The sequence below is a fragment of the Daucus carota genome, chromosome 6 (assembly GCF_001625215.2).
Source record: "Daucus carota subsp. sativus chromosome 6, DH1 v3.0, whole genome shotgun sequence".
Taxonomy (NCBI): Eukaryota; Viridiplantae; Streptophyta; class Magnoliopsida; order Apiales; family Apiaceae; genus Daucus; species Daucus carota.
In genome coordinates, this window is record NC_030386.2 from 28,598,468 (window position 1) to 28,622,523 (window position 24,056).

At 33.1% G+C, this 24,056-nt stretch overlaps 1 protein-coding gene across 2 annotated transcripts; it reads left to right on the forward strand.

Moving 5' to 3' along the window:
* The first annotated feature begins 1,143 nt into the window (after positions 1-1,143).
* On the forward strand, positions 1,144-18,947 carry LOC108224281 (26S proteasome non-ATPase regulatory subunit 2 homolog A). Of its 2 annotated transcripts, XM_017398812.2 has the most exons (25): positions 1,156-1,473; positions 1,580-1,680; positions 2,175-2,295; positions 2,377-2,436; positions 2,696-2,763; positions 3,216-3,258; positions 3,591-3,656; positions 3,854-3,892; positions 3,973-4,055; positions 4,556-4,670; positions 4,903-4,977; positions 15,113-15,271; positions 15,434-15,541; positions 15,619-15,726; positions 15,807-15,947; positions 16,024-16,128; positions 16,342-16,560; positions 16,838-16,951; positions 17,036-17,251; positions 17,362-17,421; positions 17,560-17,673; positions 17,841-17,926; positions 18,125-18,233; positions 18,352-18,530; positions 18,624-18,947. In XM_017398812.2, exons 1-25 carry the CDS (start codon positions 1,462-1,464, stop codon positions 18,697-18,699), a joined length of 2,577 nt encoding a protein of 858 aa, XP_017254301.1. In that variant the 5' UTR covers positions 1,156-1,461; the 3' UTR covers positions 18,700-18,947. The 2 variants fall into 2 exon arrangements, with proteins under 2 accessions (XP_063936587.1, XP_017254301.1); XM_064080517.1 differs by lacking the exon at positions 18,624-18,947 and having other exon boundaries at positions 1,144-1,473; positions 18,333-18,509.
* The last annotated feature ends 5,109 nt before the right edge of the window (positions 18,948-24,056 follow it).

Consider the following 24,056-nt stretch of genomic DNA (forward strand, 5'->3'; position numbering starts at 1 on the left):
ATACAATTTTTATAAAACATAAGTTAATAATATATATTAATTAAAAATATTTTTCAAAATTATTATTGTCATATATTTTTGCATCATTGATTTAATTTTGTATCAAACATTAATATTTCATTACTTAAAAAGAGACAAAAAAAATAAAAAAAATAAATGTATCTCATACCTCCATTTCATACCCACCTCCCCACTTGGGTATCAAAAACTCATACCTTGGGGGGTTTAAGGTATGAGTTTCAGATTTTGTTTTTCTCAACCAAACAACAGGTATGGGTTTGGAATGGACAAACCCCATACCTGATTCCAGAAACCCACGAACCAAACGACCCCTAAGAATGTTCGGTTACAAGTTATAATTCATTATTATTATTTTAATAATTATATTTAATTTATTTTACATGATCTAATATATGAAAAGTAAAAATATTTTATCGGGAATAAAAACAAACAAATGAAAATATAAAAATTGGGTTGGACACCGGATCGATGAATAATAATCTATACTATAATATAATAAGGCAACATAGATTTAATTTGTAGTCGTACAAAATTTTGGTTTGGTCATCTCCTCTATGTAGTTATCGGTCACATGTAGACTTCTCTTACTCTTACAATATTAAAGAGTTTTCTACCGTTCAAATTACAAACACTTGTGATGTAATACAAGATAAAAAAACCCCATCATTATTCTTTTAAATATAATTTATATATTATTTATATACTATATTATAATAAACCGATATTTGTATAATTCGTAGTCGTCCAAAAAATGTAATCAGTTGGTAAATATAATCTGGTTAAAATCTAATTCATTAATACTAAAATACTAATAAGATGATGTTAAAATTTATATTATAATTAATAAATTACGAATTTTATATCCGCCCGTGCTTCGCACGGGTTAAAGGCTAGTAATATATAAGAAAGAAAGCATATGAATTCATGTATTTACAAGTTACAGCTTGCAAGTTGCAACATATAAATCAGCCCAGCCCTCCCAACCAAATCCCCCCTCCGCCTTTTTCCCGAAATTAAATATACAAAATCACACTCGTGCAACTGTACAAGTGGCAGCATAACTTTTTTTCTTGCCCAAGACGACACTCCCATTTTCTCTATATATACTCCCTCTGTCCCATTTAATTGTATACGTTTCTTTTCAACTGCTCGACACGTATTTCAATGCTCTTATAAAATATAGTTCCGTAACTTATTTTTGAGATTTTCTTTTCCTGAATAAAAATATAACATCCAAACTTTAATTCAGAAAAAGAAAATTTTAAAAATAAATTACACAACTACACTCTACAGGAGCATTAAAGTTCGTGCCGCCGTCCCCCAATGTATAGAACTCAGGGGGACGGAGGGAGTATGACACCTTTGCTCTTCAATTTCACAATATACTACTCTATTCATTCTGCTTAATTCCATCCTAGAAGCTTCTACAACATTCTATCCATGGCACCACTGGTTTATTTTGCTTTGTTTTCCATTACTTTGTTGAAGTTTTTCATGATAATGTAGCATGTATTGTGTATTGTGATGCTGATTACTATGCTTTTTGGTTTCATTATAGTCAGATGAGGACTTGTTACTAAAGCAGCAACTGCAGTTGTGTGTGGAGAAAGTCATGGACTCTGATGTTGCTTCGCGAAAGATTGCTCTCGAAATCATGAGGTATTAAGAGTATATTTTCCTCGTGTTTTTTTGTCGAAAATCCGGGTTTATTTAGGGTTTTAATGTGTTTATTGATTTTGTTAGTGTACTACAACCTGCGAGTTTGCTATTAGTGATTTTCTAAATGAATGAAGTGTACATATGAGTTTCATTGTGTTGTGAATTGTAGACTATGAAATAAATTTGTGAGGCTGGTTTGGCATTTTCTAGATGCGGAAACCACACACATTTGGATGGTGTGTAGTACTGCGTGATTCGTTGTGCTGATTTTTCGAAGAGATTGAGATTTAGTCCTCTGTGTTTGTGACAAGTTAAGGAAGTGTTGTAGGCTAGACTTTGACAGTGAGTTTGAGTAAATAGGCCAATAGTATGGAGATGTTATTCCATGACACAAAGATGAACTAGTGTTTGTTTACTTGCTATCGTCTAATTTCATGAAATTTTTAATATGGAAATGACATGTTATATATTTTTGTATTTGTCATGTGCTATAGAAAGGAAATCCAGACTTCAACAAGCTCCATGACTTCAGTCCCAAAGCCATTAAAGTTTTTGCGTCCTCATTATGGAACCCTGAAAGTACATTATGAAACGATGGAACTTTCTGATGTCAAGGTATTTTGCTGGGATGAACTCCAATGTTGTTGTCCATCGTAGATATTTGATTTTGTTGTTACTAATCTTCTGATGGTGCAGAAACTACTAGCAGACATGCTTTCAGTTTTGGCTATGACTATGGCAGCTGAAGGAAAACGGGTGAGAGATTCTGATATAAATAGGTTATAGTTTATCTCATTAGATAAGTATTGAGGTCTTGATTTGATCTTAAATTCCTGTAGTTTAATGTCAATGTCATGCAATGCATATAGCTTCTGCTTGCAGATTATATATTGTCGATTCATCTCCATTTCATGATATTTTTGCAGCACAAAATGTGTATTGATTGTGTTTGCAGTCGGTTATGTACATATTATCTGGTGTTTTTCTCTAATTGAGATTTCCATGTCGATTTCAGGAGAGTTTGAAATATAGATTGTTGGGATCTGAAGGTGATATTGGTTCATGGGGCCATGAGTATGTCAGGTGAGTATGTTTTGACGTGTCCTTACAGTGTTCTCTGCTAATTAGGGGTCTCTATGGCTGAACTTGTTTCCTGAAATATGAGTAAAAGTTATAATGTGCTTCTTTTACAAATATATTGACTTATAAGCTAGAGGCTTAGCCAAACGACCCCCAAGTCACTTTTATAGTTAATAAGCTGGGACTCTTTATGAATTTTTGACTGACAAGAATTGTAATATTATGAAGATTGGGGTCCGACCTCCTAGAATGTGAGATCTGTTAGTAGTTGGGAGTTCCTTCTTATCTTATCTGACACAATTCCTATCAAATTAATCAACAGAAGGGAATTTTTGGTCGAACAGCTAAAGAACTCCTCTTCGGTCTAAGATTACATGTAACAGTAGAAATGATAGTAGCTGTACTCGGAATTCAGTTAAGCTTCTGTACAACTTATTATAATTCCTTCTGGCCAGGAACTTGGCAGGGGAAATTGCACAGGAGTATATGAGACGAAAGGTTTGTATTTCCACAGTTTCAATTTGCCTATATATATATCTCCTGTCTTTCTTTTTCCTATTTTTCAATATCTGTGTACATACTTGGAGCCAGATAAAGTGTACATATGTGTTCTCTTGTTTATGGGATATTTCAGTTGCTGAAACCTGATTAGAACACCTGCAGATTCCTAGTCCGCTGGATCTTTTCCGTTCCCATTTCAGTTCATTTATGGACTATAGTGGCACATGATTTGGGAGGGACTAATAAATTCTATATACTTTGTCATTTTACAGTTGCTCCTATATCTAATAACATTTTGCTTAAAAATTCATTTAATATGTACTTGGCAGAATGAAGAGGACACAGTTGATGATTTAATGGAACTGTTAAAGCAGATTGTTGCATTTCACATGCAGGTACAACTCGGTACAATTTATTTGCTTGGTGATCCAATCCCTGTGTACTCGTGTACCACTGTTTCGTATAAGCTGTTCAGTTCATTTGTGTGGGACTCCAGTGTTTTATTGACAGCAGCTGTATATATAATATTAAGATTGCACATGTGCTAAATTTCTTATAACCTCATTTATCTTTATTTTTCTCTGCATTGCAGCATAATGCAGAGCATGAGGCTGTTGATCTTCTTATGGAGGTTTTACTTTGCTGTATTCCATTTTATGTTCCACCCGCTTCTAGCTACAATTTCTGTGCTATTATATACATGAATTTCAGGTCGAACAACTCAATTTATTGAAGGAGCATGTTGACAAGACAAATTATAGAAGGACAAGTCTTTACCTCATCAGTTCAGCTAAGTTAGTGGAGTTCATTAGTCTTTATTTCATCTGAATCTTTAGTTTGATCATGTGCTCACTGATCTCTGTTGTCCAGAGGAGTTCTTATTAATGTAAATAAAATTAGCTTAATTGTTGAGGCTAATGTTATTGAATTTATGATTTGATTATAAAGAAATTTAACTGCATGATCTGACAAAACAGATTGGTTATTTGGACTATTTTAAGGTGCTTATGACTGAAATGTTCAATTACTGGACCACGAGTACAGAGACTCATATATATAGTAAATGAGATGATATTTTAAATCAATTCTGTATATGTTTCTTTAGTCAGAGTAAGTACACGTGCTAGGAGTAAGATATTATTACTTTTTTAAATTTCTAACTGTTTTCTGAATACTCTTCTCATATTATTTGAGCTAATTCCCTCTAATTCATTAATTTCTTGATAAATGTTAGTTTGTTGTCACTTGTCTTTACGGGAACATTCACGTCCGTTATGATTGCTTTTTTTTGCAGATACCTCCCTGAACCAGATCATTTGCAAGTCGCTGATGTTGGATATAACATATATATGAAGTTTAAAGATTATTCAAGGGCACTTCATATTGCACTGTTTTTAAGTAACATGAAGGTTAATTACCATAAAAGTTTTGTGATTAATTCTTTCCCAACAATCCCGATCATAAATTAGTGAATTTAAAAGATAAAACTGTAAACTGAATTGATGTTTTCAGTTTATATGATATATTTATAGCATTGTAGTAATAGTAGTAATAGGTAAGTTTATGAGGTTTCTTTACAATCTTGTTTTTAGTGTTTTTTCTTTTTCTTTTTTGCTAAATAAACTGTATTTTTCTCAACAGTATGTGAAGGAGGTTTTCGCCTCTTGCAATGATACACTGCAGAAGAAGCAATTTTGTTACATTCTTTCCCGCCATGTAAACATCTTCTCCTTTCTCCTTTTATATCTATATCTGCAAAGAATTAATGTCCATTCTTTCTTTAGTAGCCTTTTCTGTTCTGTCTGGCTGCTTCACATGTGTTTTTCCACAAATGCGAAGTACATATCTCTAGCAAGAACCTGGTTTGATTTTTTCTTTCAGACCTTGTGCAGTTCTATTTGCCTAAATGTTTGTAGGAACTAGGAAATTTACTGTTCAATTTCATCTGAAGATTTACCTTAGGGCTTGTAAACTAGAAACTAGGAACTGTTGTTGTCCTGGTTCACATAATTTCCCAGCTACTGAGTTCAGATTTCCAAGAGATGGCAATCGGTCGGTATGGTTCGGTCCGAACCAAATAGTATTTTTCAAAACCAAACCCGTACCGAACTGAACTGAAAACCGAAGTTCAAAAGCCAAACCCGAACCACCAGTTTTCGGTTTGATTCGGTTTAAACCGAAAAACTATTACAGGACGCTATGTTCAATGATATAATTCATAAGCAGAATATTAATCCTAATGCTTGCTAAAGTTGAAATATATTAATGATTAATTGATAATTATGTTTAAGTGTACTTATAAATGATAAATTATATTAAAAGAATTTACAATCAAATATGTTATTTATGATTTAACTAAAAAACTGTGATTCGTACTTCAATATTTCAATATTATTTACTCCATAGAACTTGACCTATATTAGAGCATCTCCAACGGGATGCCCCTCTGCTGTCATGTTAGGTTTTAAAAGTATAGCTAATAGTTGCAAAACAGAGTACTCCAACGCAGTGAATTGTTAGTGAACAGTTAGCAATAATTATAAATAACGTAAAACACGCACGCTACATTTGTTGATTGAAAACCCATCATCTATATTATTTCCATGTCATTTTCCTTTAAAATGCACTTTACTTTTATACTTTTGTCACTTACATCCCTCCTATGTTGCTTAATAAATATATTATGTATACTATAATTCTAATAAATTTCTTTATTAAATTGATTAAGGTCTCTCCTATATTATTTAATAATTATATTATATATACTATACTTTTAGTTTCTTTATTAAGTTGATAAAGCTAAATTCAATTATTAACTTTTAAAATTAAATAAAAGTACAAATAATTAAGACATATTTATTATTTATTATAAAATTATTATATAGATACGAACATGTATATATATATATATATATATATTAGAATTATTATTATCTATATATAACCTATATTTTTATTTTTAAAATTTGCATATGAAACTAATATATATATATATATATATATTATTTTTGCCAACAAAATATAAATTTTTATGGGAAAAAGTAATATAAAAATGATAAAAACATAAGTTGAGTATATGTTATTAGTGATTTTAGAAAGATATTATTTTATTTTTGAAATATAGAAATAATTGTTAATTAAATTAGTCTTAAAACTTATATGATTTGCATCATTAAGTGGAATTATTTTGATTAATCCGTATACCTTTTTATAAAATTTTTGTTTGATTGAATTTATAAAAATTATTTATGAGTTTCATTTACAATAAATAACTACTATCTAAAAACATAATTGTTGAAATTTGAAAATAGTAAAATACAAATTTTTAAATAATAAAATTTCAAATAATTAAAATAACATATATATATTTATGTATAATTTTATTTGAAAATTTAATTTGATTGAATTTAGAAAACATTACTTATGAAATTTATCTATAACAAATAATTATTATTTAAATATATATTTGTTAAAATTTAAAAATAATAATATAACATATAGCTAACCATTATAGCTAACACCGCTGGAGCAGAAACGCTTACAGATTCAGCATATTTTTACATATTATCTATTTTTATCATTTTAGCTAACAATTATACTGTACATATCTCTCTTGGAGATGCTCTTATATAATGATATAAAATAAATTTATATTATCGGGTTCGGTCGGGTTTTCGGATTCGAATTGGGTTTGGATATTCGGATCGAGTTTTGGTTCGGTTGGCCTAAAAACCAAACCCGTAACCATACCATAAAAATCGGGTACGGTAAAAATCATTCGAATCGATTCGGTCGGATATCCGTCGGTTCGGAAAATTTTGACATCCCTAAATTTCCTCCATTCCTTTTTCTCTGGAGTAATTTCATATATTAAGTTTAAGGCAGTGGAAAAGCCAATTAGATGTATTCTTCTCATAAGAATACAGTTTGTGTTGCTTTGAGGTATTATTATTATTAATATTATTATTATTATTATTATTATTATTATTATTATTATTATTATTATTAATATCGTCATCATCATGATTATTATTATTATTATATTATTATTATTATGATTATGATTATACTTCTACATTTAAAATCAAAACAATTTATCTTACATAGTCTACACAACTATTCGTTTTAATTTTTTAAAACTTAAATGATTTAATTTATGAAACAACTCTCTAAAATTTATCATGTTTCAGAATATGAATAAATAAGAGGTAATACCAAAGTACCAAAATTTAGTTGTTGTCATATAATTTTTTATTTAATAATTATTATTATTATTATACTACTATGAAAAGACTTCTTTATTGACTAATGACTACTCCCTCTAGGGGTGAGCATTCGGTTAACCGAAACCGAAACCGAATTTTTTTTCGGTTAACCAAAACCGAATTAAGTGAAAATTAGCTACCGAAAACCGAACTGAAATTTGTTCGGTTTATAACCGAAACCGAAATTATTATTTCGGTTAAAACCGAAAACCGATATGGGTAACCGAAATTCAAATGATTCCCAGGGACAGTATGTATACATCTGAATGCTCAAGTTATAACCACACTTACAAAACTTCACTTGTTCAAAACTAAGTATTTCAAATAATGATATAATGGAGTTGGAGTGAATCGTGTTTTGTTTCAAAGGAGTCACGGTGTATACATAGGAATCTATGGTCAGCCACAGCTCTCAAACCTCAATTTCTCATACATTACCTGTTCATAATACAACCCTGAGCAGATTTTGAAAAGCAAGGTAAGTTGATACTTGATTGTATAAAATACAATATTGGATACAACTATAAATAATAAAATCACTGGCAGTAGATAACTAATATATATTATTAATATTAATAAAATATCATTAAATGTTGAAAATTCGGTTAACCGTTCGGTTTTTCGGTTAACCGCGATTAAAAACCGAATAACCGAAAAACCGAAATTTAAAATTTTTGTTACCGAAAACCGAACCGAAATATATAATTTGGTTAACCGAACCGAAAAAATTTCGGTTATTCACCCCTAACTCCCTCTGTCCCATCCAATTCTTTACCTTCCAAAACTTACCAAACCAAAAATAGTCGATGGATCCCATCACCTCCCAACTTTTCCTCCCCTTTCACATTACTTTTACTCCATTTTCACACTACTTTTCATCCACTGTCTCTCTTTTATAAATTAAAAATCGATAGTCCCACCACTTCACCCACTTTTCTTTTTCTTTTCCACTACTTTATATATATTTCTTAACCTCTGTGCCCAAACCAAACGTAAAGAATTGGCTGGGACGGAGAGAGTATTATTTTGTAATGTAAGGATTATTGCACCAACATAATAACATCGCCAACAAGTATTCCTTTTTATTTTAGAAACTCAAACAATTTATTTATGAACAACTCTATATAATTCCTATCATGTTTTAGAATTCAAATAGAGTCCATATTGATATTATATTAGTCAAATTTATATTAATTTAAAATTTAATTCAATAATAAGATTGCGATAAAAATGAAGAAGGTGGTGGCAATAGTGACATGAGAAACGGACCCAACAAAAATGAAGTCATTGCCACCATTATTTTTGAACAATTGTCCATGTTGCAGCATATAGTAAAAGGATAAAAACACGATACATTCTCAAAAAAATATGATAACAAATAGTTTTGAATTAAAGTTAGTTAACTTCGTTAGACTTCTATATTAATTTGTCGAACAACTATTTCAATAACTAACACACCACGATTACACTTAAAAAACTACAACTAGCGTGATATATAACGTTTACCTATTAGACGTATAAAACAATTATGAATTGAGAAATTTAAATTTTATTAAATGTTAAAAACCCTACGAGCCAAATTATATCTTGGTGCTGAATATTCTTTTCATCACTTTAGAAATCATGAAACAACATAATGATTTTACTAAAATAAAACATATCATTATGAAATAAATTACTAAAATAAAACATATCATTACGAAATAAATTCACATCATGACATGTATATGATAATAATTAATAGAATCAAAATCAAATATTTAAAATAAGACCAAATCTTAATTCAATAGAAAGTTTTATATCTAAACAATAATAAAATTAAATAAATCTATTAAAAAGATGATAATATAGTCAAATAAAAATACATTATACTTCTAATTAATAATAAATTTCAAAATTTTATTTTGGCCCGTGCTTGGCACTGGTCATAAGCTAGTAAATGATTACTACTAATTTTGCATTAAATTTCAATTTCACATATCATGCTAGTTAACATTTACATTTATTATATCTGTCTTACCAAGTTTCTTATGGAACTCTTCTATGTTTTATAATTTGGTAGTAACTTGGATTTTTCTAAAGTCGTGTGAACACTTTCAGATTGAAGTTATTTGTGGTTCACCAAATAATTCAATTGGATAAAATCAGAAATTCTGCAAGAAGAGAGAATGTGTTTTGTTGTGTATTTCAAATGAACCATATCTCTTGAAATGATCAATGCAACATCTATATATAGATGTCAACGGATGTGTCTTTTGACAATAGACACACCTTCAACCAAATAGATTTGTCTAATGACAATAAACACATCTTATCCCAATAGATGTGTCTAATGTCAATGGATAAATCTAATGCCAATAGACACTTCTCTTCCAATAGATGTGTCTAATGCCAATGAACATGCCTCATAAGCACTAATAATCATAATAAACTCGAACTAAGCATACACTCCGTACTCTCCTGACTTGTTCGATGTAATATTATGATTACATTGATCAACTAGTTAATTCAATTTACACTAAAATAACCAACAATCCTCCCCCATTTTAGTGTAATCCATAATCAACTAAACAAAATCACAACAAATAACAAAGTTATGCATAAATGAAATATCATGACGATTGAATTTCACATTAGTATATTACACATTTCAAATATTCGAATATCAAGGTATCGCGATGGATTGAACCTCTACTATTATTAATGAATACATGAAGATAATATACACATAACTTTACATTCTCAAATTTTCTTACTTGACACTATATTTGACTAGCCTTGTGTCCCAATCCTTCTTAAGCATATCAAAGCCAAGTTCAAGCTTCTTGAAGCGGCTAAACTTCATGCTCAAATAGGTAGTTCTTTTATTCTCGCACCTGCATATGCGATTTTTCAAAAGAACTATTAAGAAGATAGACTTCAACCTCCTTATCTTGCAGGTCTGAACACATAACTTGGGATGATGCTTTAATGTGTTCCAGTCTCTAGATGTTAAGTTTCCACATTGAATTCAACACCTGATTTAATCTTAGGTGAGAATTAGGTTTCTCAACATGAGAGACTTTTAAACGGACTTTAATCCCATCCCCACAGCCGACTTGTGCACAAGATCTCTACTCAATCCTTTGGTAAGATGATCGGCTAAATTATGTTGAGTTCTTATAAACTCCACTGATATAACACCGTGAGTGATAAGCTCACGAATCATACTATGTCTAACACCTATGTGTCTAGATGTGCCTTTAAACACTTCTCTATAAGCATTAGACAAGGCAGATTGACTATCACACCTTATTGATATGGGTGATATAGGTTTTGGCCACAATGGAATTTCATATATCAGATTTCTTAGCCATTCAGCTTCTTTACCAGCAGCTGATAATGCCACAAATTCAGATTCCATTGTTGAGTCTGTAATGCAACTCTGTTTCTTTGATGACCAAGAGATAGCACCTCCCCCAAGGAGGAATACCCATCCACTTGTGGAAGAATGATCTTCCTCATTGGAAATCCAACTTGCATCTGAATGACCTTCAATAACCGAAGGAAATCCAGTATACGCCAAACCATAATCCATGGTTCCTTTCAAGTACTTAAATACTCGGCTTAAGGCTTGCCAATGATGTGAACTTGGTTTGCTAGTGTACCTACTAAGCTTTCCAACAGCATAGGCAATATCTGGCCTAGTGCTTATCATGGCATACATAAGACTACCAATAGCCCTTGAGTACTCAAGTTGAGATACTGAAACACCTTTATTTGGTAGGAGTTTAATACTAGGATCAAGAGGAGTGCTAACTGGAGAACAATCCTTAAAATTAAATCTTTTCAAAATCTTCTCAATATAATGAGATTGAGAAATTGAAATACCATTATTCACACGCTTGATCCTTATACCAAGAATCACTTCAGCCTCCCCCATGTCTTTCATATCAAAATTAGATGACAAGAACTTCTTGGTTTTATCCACTTGATTTTGGTCTGTACCAAAAATCAACATGTCATCCACATATAAACAAATTATAACTCCTTTACCAGAAGAATCAAATTTGCTATATACACACTTGTCTGCTTGGTTAATAACATAACCATTAGACAAGACCACTTTATCAAATTTATCGTGCCAATCCTTAGGTGCTTGCTTTAGACCATAAATTGATTTCTTCAATTTACACACCTTGTTCTCACAACCAGGCACAACAAACCCTTCAGGTTGTTTCATATAAATCTTTTCATCTAATTCACCATTCAAGAATGCAGTTTTTACATCCATTTGATGAATGACAAGGTTGTGTATAGCAGCAAGTGCTATTAACAACCTAATAATTGAAGTCCTAGCAACAGGAGCATAAGTATCAAAATAATCAATCCCTTCCTTTTGTCTAAAGCCTTGGATTACCAATCTGGCTTTAAACTTATCTATCGAACCGTCCACCTTTATTTTCCTTTTGAAGATCCATCTATTCCCCAATGCTTTACAGCCAGGGGGCAAATCACTCAATTCCCATGTATTATTATTCATGATAGAATCCATTTCATCCTGGATAGCTTCCTTCCAAAATGCAACATCTCTCGATGTCATAGCTTCGGTAAAAGTTTTTGGATCCTCCTCAATAATAAAACAATATTGGTATTGATCTTTAATTTCATCTCTAGAACCCTCAACTAGATAAAGATGAAATTCATCTCCAAAAGACTTTGCTTTTCTAGCTCTAGTGCTTCTCCTTGGTTCAGACGGTTGATGAACATCTTCAGTAGAAACTGAGTTCCTACTAAGAAGATTGAAGCATGTCCCTCGGTCTAGGTATAGATGTAAATCTTGTTTCATCAAAGATAGCATCTCTTGACTCGATAATCGAGTTCACAGGCACATAGTCATTAGATTCTAACACATAGAATCTATATGCGATGGAATGCTCAGCATAACCAACAAAGATACAATCTATACCTCGTTCACCCAAGTTTCTACTTTTGGGTTCAGTGAGTCTTACAACTGCTCTACATCCCCAAACTCTCAGAAAACTCAATTTTGGTGACTCTTTATACCAGAGTTCATAAGGGGTAATTTTATTCCTCTTACTAGGAATTCGATTCAATAAATAACAGGCTGTCAACATAGCCTCACCCCAAAAACCCTCACTCAAACCCGAGTAGGACAACAAGGAATTAACCATTTCTTTCAAAGTCCTATTTTTTCTTTCTGCCACACCATTTTGTTGTGGTGTATAAGGAGCCGTGGTTTGATGTATTATACCAGTAGATTGAAAATATACCGGATCATAATACTCACCTCCTCTATCGGTACGTAGATTTTTAATCAAGGTACCATGATGATGTAGTTCTACTTCTTCTTTATATATTTTAAAGGAGTCAAGAGCTTCATCTTTCACATGCAACAAATATACATAACAATATCTAGAAGCATCATCAATAAAAGTAACCACATATTTTTTATTTCCTAATGATGGTGTAGAATGAAAATCACACAAATCACTGTGTACCAATTCTAATACATCAGACACCCTATTAGCAACTTTAAAGGGCTTTCTAGTTATCTTTGTTAACATGCATGTTTTACATTTTTCATTGTTTAAATCAATAGCAGGTACGAGGCTCATTTTAGACATATCCTTTATTCTTTTATAATGTACATGTCCTAGTCTAGCATGTCATAATTCTGATTTATTCAAATTTAGGCTAGTACTAGTAGAAGCCATGCAAGAAGATTCATCATTAAATGGAGTATTTACATTCAACATAAACATGCCATTACATAAGTAACCAAAGCCAACAAAAGTGCCATGTTTTGACAAGATATACTTGTCACTTTCATAAACTTGCTTATATCCACAATTATTTAATACAACACCAGACAAGAGATTCTTTCGAATCCCAGGAACATACAACACATTATTCAAATATATACATTTTCCAGAAGTAAACACTAGCTTAACATTTCCTAGCCCTTTGATCGGTTCAGTTGCAACATTTCCCATATTTAAGATAGATCCATCTTCAATTGGTTGAAATTCCGTGTACCAACGAAGATCTTTACATACATGACTTGTTGCTCCAGAATCAATCCACCAAGCAACATTATCATCCTGCACATAAAATGCATCAGATATCAATGATACATAATTCTGACCAGAATTACAATTTTTGATCAAAATCTGACCTTGTTGCTTTTCTGGATCCTTGGATCCACTTGGACCAGCATTAAGCCTTTCTTGCTTACTTTTACCAACCCGACAATCCTTCTTGAAATGTCCAGGTTTTCCACACTTCCAACATGCAATCTTAGGCCTCTTGTTGGAAAAGTTGTTGTTTCCTTTGAATTTCCGTTTATCACCCTTGCTGGTTTTAGGATTCTTATAAGATCCACCATCTTCAACCATATTCACAGAAGAATTACCGACTTGGTTCTTGCCCTTAGGATTATTCTCATTTTCTTGAGTCCTCAAAGCCTTTTCAATTCGGAAGTGACTTCCAAGTTCAACCAATGTCATATCTTCTTTATTATGTTTCAAGGTGTGTTTAAAATCCTTCCATGATGGTGGCAGTTTGTCAATAACACCATAAACAGAGATAGATTCATCCATCTTCAAATTGTGTTGAACAAACTGTCCCAGAATCCTTAACAATTCATTGTATTGTTCCATCACCGGTCTAAAATCGACCATTTTATAGTTCATAAAATTACTGACAAGAAACTTCTTACTAGAAGCATCTTCTGCCATGTACTTGGATTCAAGAGAATCCCACAATTCTTTCGCTGACTCAACATTTTGATATACATCGAAGAGGGAATCAGACATACCGTTTAGGATGTGACCGCGACAGATGTAGTCATCATTTTCCCATTTGCAGCGTTGCCTTGTTTGTTCAATAGTTTCATTCTCAATCTCTTCGGGCATGGGAGTACTTAGAACATACACAACCTTTAGCGTGGTCAACAAAAAATGCATCTTCTTTTGCCATCTTCGAAATTCTTGACCCTCAAACTTGTCCAATTTTGCAAACTTACTTGTCATGTCTTTTGCAGATTCTCCGTTCGTCATCTTCAGAATATAATAACTTCAATCTTTGTTGTATAATTTGGTAGTAACTTGGATTTTTCTGAAGTCGTGTGAACACTTTCAGATTGAAGTTATTTGTGGTTCACCAAATAATTCAATCGGATAAAATCAGAAATTCTGCAAGAAGAGAGAATGTGTTTTGTTGTGTATTTCAAATGAACCATATCTCTTGAAATGATCAATGCAACATCTATATATAGATGTCAACGGATGTGTCTTTTGACAATAGACACACCTTCAACCAAATAGATTTGTCTAATGGCAATAAACACATCTTATCCCAATAGATGTGTCTAATGTCAATGGATAAATCTAATGCCAATAGACACTTCTCTTCCAATAGATGTGTCTAATGCCAATGAACATGCCTCATAAGCACTAATAATCATAATAAACTCGAACTAAGCATACACTCCGTACTCTCCTGACTTGTTCGATGTAATATTATGATTACATTGATCAACTAGTTAATTCAATTTACACTAAAATAACCAACATTCTATGCAGGGAATTACATTTGAGCTGGATGATGAAATGTGTTCTGATGATGAAGAGAAAGAAACAATGCAAGAAATTGTCAACAATGAGAAATTAACTGAAGGTTACCTCATGCTTGCTCGTGATATAGAAATTATGGAGCCCAAATCTCCTGAGGACGTCTGTAAGGTATAAACTCTAGCTATAAGCGCTGTTCACTGGCTGCATATTTTTCTGTGATTGAGAAAGTGCGAATTTACACTGTGTAATATAGTTTTTCTGGCTATTAATTGTTTAGGGTAGTTTGCATCACATAGTTCTAACTTCTCTCTGAATATTGTATGATATTAGGAATCTTTGCTTGATGGCCGGGCTGGTGGGGGTGCAACTGTTGATTCAGCTAGGCAAAACCTGGCAGCGACATTTGTTAATGCGTTTGTGAATGCTGGCTTTGGTCAAGTGAACACTTTGTCTCAGATATTGTTTTCTTTTCAATCTTTTGGGACTCTTCTGTCATTATTGTTGCTCTTTTGCAGGACAAGCTAATGACAATACCATCATCAGAGACCTCAAGTGCTGAGACTCCTGGGCATTGGCTTTATAAGAACAAAGGACACGGAAAGGCTAGTGCTTGTGCAAGTCTGGTATGCCTAGCTATACTGACATCCTCCTGTGGTATTATCTTAATTTAAAATTATTAATTACAGGTTTCTTTGTAAAATAGGGGATGATCATGCTTTGGGATGTTGACAATGGACTTAGCCAGATGGATAAGTTTTTACACAATAGTGATATGCATGTAATAGGAGGTGCATTATTGGGGATTGGAATAATGAACTGCAACATCAAACATGAATATGACCCTGTGAGTTCTCTTGTATTTAGTGCAATGTTTCACCTCTGACTACTTACTAATGTATCCTGTTTACTTCAATTTTCAGGCATGGGCCACTCTTGCAGATCATACTGACAGAGAAGATTCCATTGTTAGCATAGGTGCAGTAATGGGTCTTGGTCTTGCTTATGCAGGTTCCCGAAATAAAAAGGTTAGAATTCTTATATTATTTCAGATAATCTGGGTGCCATATGCCATTATAGGCGCCATGCGGTGATTTGGACAGAAGGCCGCAGTTAACTATATCTACCATGGTCATATATCACTAAAAAGCTGACCTTGTTTTTTGTATATTAGCTGCATTTCAACTTCTTAAACCTCACTTCTTAATAGTTACTGAATCTTACATTTTTATTTTTCATAGGTTACAGATAAACTGACCATTAACCTAGTACATCCAAAGTCTCTTGATGTGATTGCTTTCACAGCAATCTCACTGGGATTGGTACATGTGGGCTCTTGTGATGTAGGGGTGGAGCAGACAATTATTAATGCATTAATGAATCTTAGTGAATCAGAATTGGGAGACCCTCTTACCCGTCTCATGGCTCTCGGCCTCGGTCTCCTTTACCTTGGTAAACAGGTAGTCAATTCTAAGATGTAGTAATGTTCTAAAGGTTTTCCAAGATGTAATCCGAACTCTACTGTGCCTCGTAAATGTTTTATAGATACCTTATCATGCGTTTTAAGTAATCATTACATTCAGATATGTGATGTTTACTTAAATGTAACGTTTAGGCTGATAGGACACTTCTTCCATAATATTATAGGATAAACTAATAAATTTAAGCATTTCTGATATGCCTTTATTGTCAAGTGATTGATGGACCTCCATTATTGATAGTCTTTTTCGTCTACAGGAAAGGGTAGCAGAGACAGCTCAAGTTTTTAATACATATCACAACAAAATCACTAAATACTGTAACGTCACCATGCTCTCTTGTGCGTATGCCGGATCTGGGGATGTTCTAAAGGTCTAAATGTGTTTCAGTCGATTAAAATATATGTTTTTTGTAACTTGTAATTGCATGAACTCCCTAACTGTTCTCCTGTCATAGGTCCAACACTTTATTGGTCAGTGTGCACAACATCTTGATGAGGGTGAAACCCATCAGGGTCCGGCTGTTATTGGAATTGCGATGGTGGCCATGGAAGAAGAACTTGGTAGCGACATGGCAATACGTTCCTTAGAGCATCTGTTACAGTATGGAGAAGACAACATTAGAAGGGCAGTCCCATTGGCTCTTGGGCTCCTTTGCATATCAAACCCAAAGGTAAGAAGGTTTGGGGTGCCAAATATTACTCAAGAGAACGGACCAGTATCTACTGGCTATATATGTTCGCTATGCATTGCTGAGTGACATTTTTATATGGCTCTGACCAGGTCAACGTTACGGATACATTATATCTACTTAGCCAGGATCCAGATATGGAAGTAGCTATGGTACATCTTAATTGTATAGATTACATGTATTGTTTGGCTGCAATGAAATTAGAAGTTAGATTGTTGTTTCTACAAGATGTTAATTGATAGTTACTAGTGCTACTCGCTGAAAGCAATATTTTTTTGTTTATTTTGTAGGCTGCCGTCATTTCTTTGGGGTTGATAGGTTCAGGAACTAACAATGTTAGAATATCATGCATTCTAGGGATTCTGTCGGGTTATTACTACAACGAAGCTAGCCTTCTCTTCTGTGTAATTATTTTCAATTCTATTGCAAGCACACATCAAGATGGATATATATATATATATATATATATATATATATATATATATATATATATATATATCACACTCCTTTATTTATTTTTATCCTCTTTGCTACGTGGAGCTCTTTTAATTTCTAATTGGAACTCATTCAGGTACGAATTGCTCAAGGTCTATTACACATGGGGAAAGGCTTGTTGACACTCTCCCCTTGCCACTCTGAACGGTTCTTATTCTCCCCGTAAGTGCAACTTAACAAGTGATTCAACTTAAGCTCACTTGTGATTGGATAATTTCTCTAATTCTACTATATCGATCATCAAATCTAAACTGGCTTCCAAAACATGGAGCTCTCTGCTATATGCGCAGGGTTGCAAGTATGTCCTGGGGTAACATTTATAAAGCTTGTACTAGACTCATTTCTCTTGGTCTTATGCAGGAAGGCGCTTGCTGGAGTTGTAATTTTGCTGCATGCTTGTCTTGATATCAAAGCCATTATCCTAGGCAAATATCATTATGTGCTTTACTTCCTTGTTCTGGCTATTCAGGTGAATTTTTATATGGTCGTAGACAAGATAAGCTTGTTATGTTCAAATTCTTTATCTGGTAGGTTTGCCGTTTATTCTCCTTTTGGTTGTCTAATGTAGAATGTTCTGATCCTTTTAGCCAAGGATGTTATTAACTGTGGATGAAAATCTCAAACCTCTGGCGGTTCCTGTTCGAGTTGGCCAAGCTGTTGATGTTGTTGGTCAGGCAGGTCGGCCAAAGACAATTACTGGTTTCCAGACCCATTTGACTCCTGTAATATTGGCAGCTGGTGATAGAGCTGAACTTGCAACCGAGAAGTAAAATATTCCTTTCTTAGAGAATCATGCGACTAGATTTAACTTTCTGTTAACACATTAGTGTTTTTGTTGACATGTTAATGTTTTGTGCAGGTATATACCACTATCACCGATTTTAGAAGGCTTTGTCATTTTAAGAGAGAATCGAGATCATGAGGAGGATAACTAGATACTGTGAACTGATGTAAACTCTGCAACATGCCCAACCAATTTAGAGCTTTTTGGGCGACTTTTGCGGTTTGTAATGCTTGATATGTTATCCTGGCAAAATTCAGTACAAAAGAGGGCAGTTGGGTGAGAACCAACTTATAACAGTATTATGATGAGAGTTTTCAGTTAAGCTACTTGTGTAAGATTGTTGTTAATCAGTACGTGAAGCATGTAGTTTGTCTCCTCTTTTGGGGCATTATGCTTTTACTTTTTCTGTGCCAACCCCGGGCCGAGCAAGCCGCATCCGGTAAATTCGTTGCTTCGTTGCGGGTTGATTCTGTTTTTATTTTTTTAAATTTCTGTCTATTGGTTTAGTTTAAATAAATTAAATTTCGACCAAGTTTTTTTTTTTTTTGAAAGCAAATGAGAATTTCATTAAGAAAGAAACTCAGAATATAACGTTTCCAACAACACGTCTGGAGGAGACTCAAACAGCAATCTACCATACAAGGCATTCTGGCTAGCAGGTGAGCGACACGGTTGGCCTGCTTTTTTACCTGACAAAGAGTTATATCATACCTGTGGCTTAACTTCAGTCTACAGAATTCTAAAGTGTGGCCAACTTCCAGGAATAGACCAAGTTATCTTTAAACAAAATAGTCCAAGATGAATAGACCGAATTATATTTTTCTCTGGAAAGTGAGTATTGTTTATATAATATATCTATTTTGAAGCAAAATTATTTAGTAAGAGAGTGCTAATATAATATATTTATTTTGACGGAAATTACTTAAACAAATCGGGTAATTTATTTAATTTATTTTTTGATTACTTGATTTATATATATTTTTTATATACGAGCAGATTTTATTTTAATTTTAGAGGTCAATTAACCCAATTTTGACTTTGATTTTTTTTAGGGGGTCAGTAATTCAGATTTTGTGAAAGAATTTACATATTTTGATTATGTAATCCAGCCAAGCTATCAAATATTAACTCTAGTATCACATATTTACACTTCTTTATATTTATATAAAGGAGGTTCCTGGGATGGATGACGTGGCAGCTCCCAAAATCCTTCTTCCAATATCCCTGTTTTCCCAGCAATTGTCTGATTTCTGTATTCTTTTTATTTATTCTCTAGGGTCGCGCTCAAGAGAGAACCAGTCCTTAAAATAGAACCATAGAACCACTAAGGTTCTGCTGCAGAACCCTAAATTTTAAATAGATTTTTAGGATCTAAATCTAAATACATGTTTTTTTCATGTTTTTTCATCATTGTGTGTGTTCAAAAATAATTTTAAAATTAATACATAGATTTTGACATTTTTTTGCATGTGAAGTTCTGCTGCAGAACCCTAACTAATACTTAAGTTCTGTTGCAGAACCCTTCCTAATAAGGTAAGGGTTCTATGGTTCTCTCTCTAATGGTTCCATGCAGAACCCTTCCTAATAAGGTAAGGGTTCTATGGTTCTCTCTCTAATGGTTCTCTCTGGAACATGACCCATATTCTCTATTCTCTATTTTTAAAACTTACTCTATCAGTTACGGGCTTTTGGTTTTCTATTTCGGGTGTCCTTTTGTTGTTAGGATCTCGAGTAGCTTCTCTTCCGGACTCTCAGTCTCTGTAGTTCTATATACCATCTCTCCCGCTTTCAACGTTGTTTTTAATTCGATCTAATTTTGTTTGCTTCTTTATTTGGATCTCAGGCTTTCATTTAGGTGATAGGTCGCGTTATCCCACCAAAATTTACTAGGCGATGGAATGGATTGTGATGAAGAAAGCTCATGAGTTCAGTGTATTACTCTTTATCTCTCTCCCCCTCTCCCCTCCTCTCTCCATTTTACTTGTCTGATTTTGATGGATGTGTAAGTTTCTTGATGAATGGAGAAACCCAGTATATATTAATGATAATATCTATTCTTTTCCCACAATTTTTATCACCATCGGGCTCAAATCACCTCGCTGATCTTCGTGTTCTTGGCCCTGGCTTGAATCCCACTTGTCACCACTCTTTTCCTCGCTAATTTTGCTATAAAAATTGTGTCTTTATATTGTTCAGTGTGCTTTCTTGATTGTGTTCTAGATTAAAGATTGCATCTTTATTGCTTATGTTAATTTTTTTTAGATTAAAGAAGGAAGAATTCGAAGAGGGTATGTTTAATTTGAAAAGCAATTTTGTTTGTTGCTATTTAGCTTAAAGGTTGCATCTTTAGTGCTTGTAGTGATTTATCTCGGTTAAAGAAAAAAGATTTGAAAAGGGTCTGTTGGTTATGTGTTTTGAGTGGTTCTAGGGGTTTGATTCCGAGACGTGGGAGTAGACGAGCTTCGAGGGGTGGAGGTGGTGATAGGGATGATAGGGGGTGAACTATGCTTCATATTGGTGCTCGACGAGGCAATGTCAGGGAGGTACATGTCTTTATATCTCTGTACATGTATATATTTGTGTATTGGTGTTAGTGGATTTGATCAAAAAAAGGTGGAAAAAACATATTGACTTTGTTATTACAATGTTAGTGTTAGTTCATGACTGTATAATTTAGTGCTTAGTCTGTGTTGCGTGGTACACATGCTTAGATACCTTTAAGTATTATTTTAAAACTTAGATCCAGTATATGAATCCAGTTTGAATATATTTAATTATGTTCAGTAAAATTGGGAAGATTGTCACAAGTAATTTCATTCTAGCAAATAGCAATTGTCTTACTGCTTTTGTGCGGAGAGATGTGGTAAGTACCAAGTAGTTTATTTGTGGTGAATTTTCTGGATCTGGGTTTGTTTTGGAGCTGTGTAATTGTCAGTTTGGTGATTAGTTGTCCATGAGTTTTGTTAATTAAGCTGATTGGAATTGATGCTTGATGATTACTAGCTAATGATGCTTTTGTTAGTGGAATGATTATATTTTTCCTGTCTGCGTGTTTCGGGGATAGCAAAAATGTTTCTACTGTGGTTCAATGAAATTTTTTGAGGCAATCGAGGTTATTTGTGTGTAGGATTTTTATATGATTTCCTGCTCTGTTTTATTGATTGTAACTTAATGGTTTGTGTAGTTGTGGTTTTAAGTGGTCTCCTTTTGTCTACTCTTTTTTACTTGCGTGTTTAAATTCTCATGTCTACTGTAGCTTCAATAGCAGCAGTTTTAAGAGTAGCATAGCAAATATTTTTGGCCCGACACTTAGGGATCCAAATATGTTCTGTGTAGCGAGTGTGCGTTGGCCATGTTTGGGTTTACTTCACAGTTCACATACCCAAAAACCCAAACATTTAGGAGCATTGATGCTTTTGTAAAGTAACATTGAGCTCAGTTGTAAAAAAATATTTGAAGAGTTTTAGCTTTAGGAAAACCAAATGTTATCGCAAATCTAATGTATAGGTATCCAAAAATTGGATTCGGTGATTGATTCTTCTTTAGACTATGATTAGAAGGATATTAAGGGTAATCATCGACTAAATCACGAAAACTGATTCTGCTCTCCTCTTAAAGCTAAGCCATTGCCCTTAGTTAAAAAGCGTTATAAATCCCTGAGTTTAGTAGAATGCAGGTGTGTATTATGTCTCATCTGGGGATTAATCTGCAATGAATAAACAAGCACAAACATAAATCAAGCTACATGCGTATGATATGGTTAAGATTCCTCTTATGCTTTTGAGGGGTTATTTAGTGGAAGTTTATTCTCTTATTACATAACCTTGATAGTATATGTACTGTATTAGCTATTAAACATTGAAGAACTCTTTGTTGCCTTGGTAAAAGTTCTGAGGTCACAAATTTTCATACTCAACTAATGCAACGTGCTCTGGTGCTTTTTTATGTGATACGTTTCTTTATTGTAGTTTTAGTTAATAGTCAGTAGGGTACATACTGATTAAATTGGATTTTTGTCATTAGCTACTCACACGAGCATGTTTAAATGGTCAAAATTCTATATTATCTACCACAGTTGAATTGAGTGGTCTGTTAATAGATTAGTCGAAGCCAAGGCCCAAGTAATGCAGACATCCGAGAGGACATTAAGTGCTCTGGATCTTTTGAATGATTACTACTTGAATTTATTAGATTGGGGCAGTAGCAATGTTCTCGCAATTGCTCTTGGAAACACAGTGTATCTGTGTGATGCTTCTAATGGTGCTACATCTTAATTAGTTACACTTGGCAAGGAACTTGGTCTGTTGACAAGTGTTAAATGGGCTCCAGATGGGTGCCACATTGTTGTTGGTATGAACAACTCTAAGGTTCAGCTTTGGAATTCATTTGCCAATCAACAGGTTAGTTAGTTTCTTTTGGTATCTTTGGTTCAATCTCAGAAATGATATGATAACGAATTACATAGTCTAATAGTTTAAATGTATATAGGATCAATCTTCAGCTAAGGACATTGAGAGGATGCCACAGCTGCCGAGTAGGTGCATTAGATTTTGGAACACCAATACTGGTGCTTGGTTGAATACAGTTCACCCAGGCTACTTATGTGGAATAAGAATGAGTGTGAGCCGCTTAATTCTCATGTTTTACCTAGAATCAACTTACTCTTTGGAAGTACCCGTGTGTTTGATTTGTTTCGATTTATGGGATGTGCTCTCTAGCATTTGTGTAAATTTTTCCCCCTTCTTAAAATTATACGAGATGTTGCACTATTCTACTAAAAGAATAATTAAATTGAAATATAATTAAATGTTTGATTCAACCTTGCACTCTTTATAAAAGTTTTTTTCCTTATATTCTAATAACAAATGCAAAATAAAAGGTTTCGGACCCGATTACTTGAAAATACCCTAATAAATATGTATATAAACATTTAATCCAAATTTAGTACATGTAGATTTAAAAATAAAAAAAAATCAGAAAATTCAAATTTTTTCCAAACATAGACGATTGTGTAATACATTTGAAAGATTCAGTAATCTAATCAATCGAATTTCAACGTAATTTTGTAATCTTGGTTTTTTTGACAACAGAAACTTTCAAGATTAAAGTTAGAAAGGGTTATGTAATGGTTCGTCTTTATATTGAAATAGAACACGTTAAATTTAAAAAAAGTTATATAAAAGTTCTTGTTGAAAAAAGATATTCAAAATTGTATATTTATAATTTTATTTGTAACATCATTATATTTTTTTTAATGAAATATTAAATGATAATATATTGTTATGAGAGTTTTTAGTATTTGAAACTGTTTAACAATGTAATACTAATAGATAGACTCCAAATTTGTAGACTTGTAGTACCAAAAGGAGAGTACCAAACTAAAAAATAGAACTACAAATTATACCAATGTTGGCTTATTATAGTATAGTAAGTATAGATTATATTGACCATTGGCCCAATCTGTAAAATGCAGATGGATCAAAATTTATATTAGATGTATGAAAAAAA

Coding starts and splice junctions, on each gene's coding strand:
- LOC108224281 (XM_017398812.2), top strand. Junction 16,952..17,035: donor GATCTGGGGATGTTCTAAAG/GTCTAAATGTGT, acceptor CTCCTGTCATAG/GTCCAACACTTTATTGGTCA. Junction 17,674..17,840: donor AAGCTAGCCTTCTCTTCTGT/GTAATTATTTTC, acceptor GAACTCATTCAG/GTACGAATTGCTCAAGGTCT.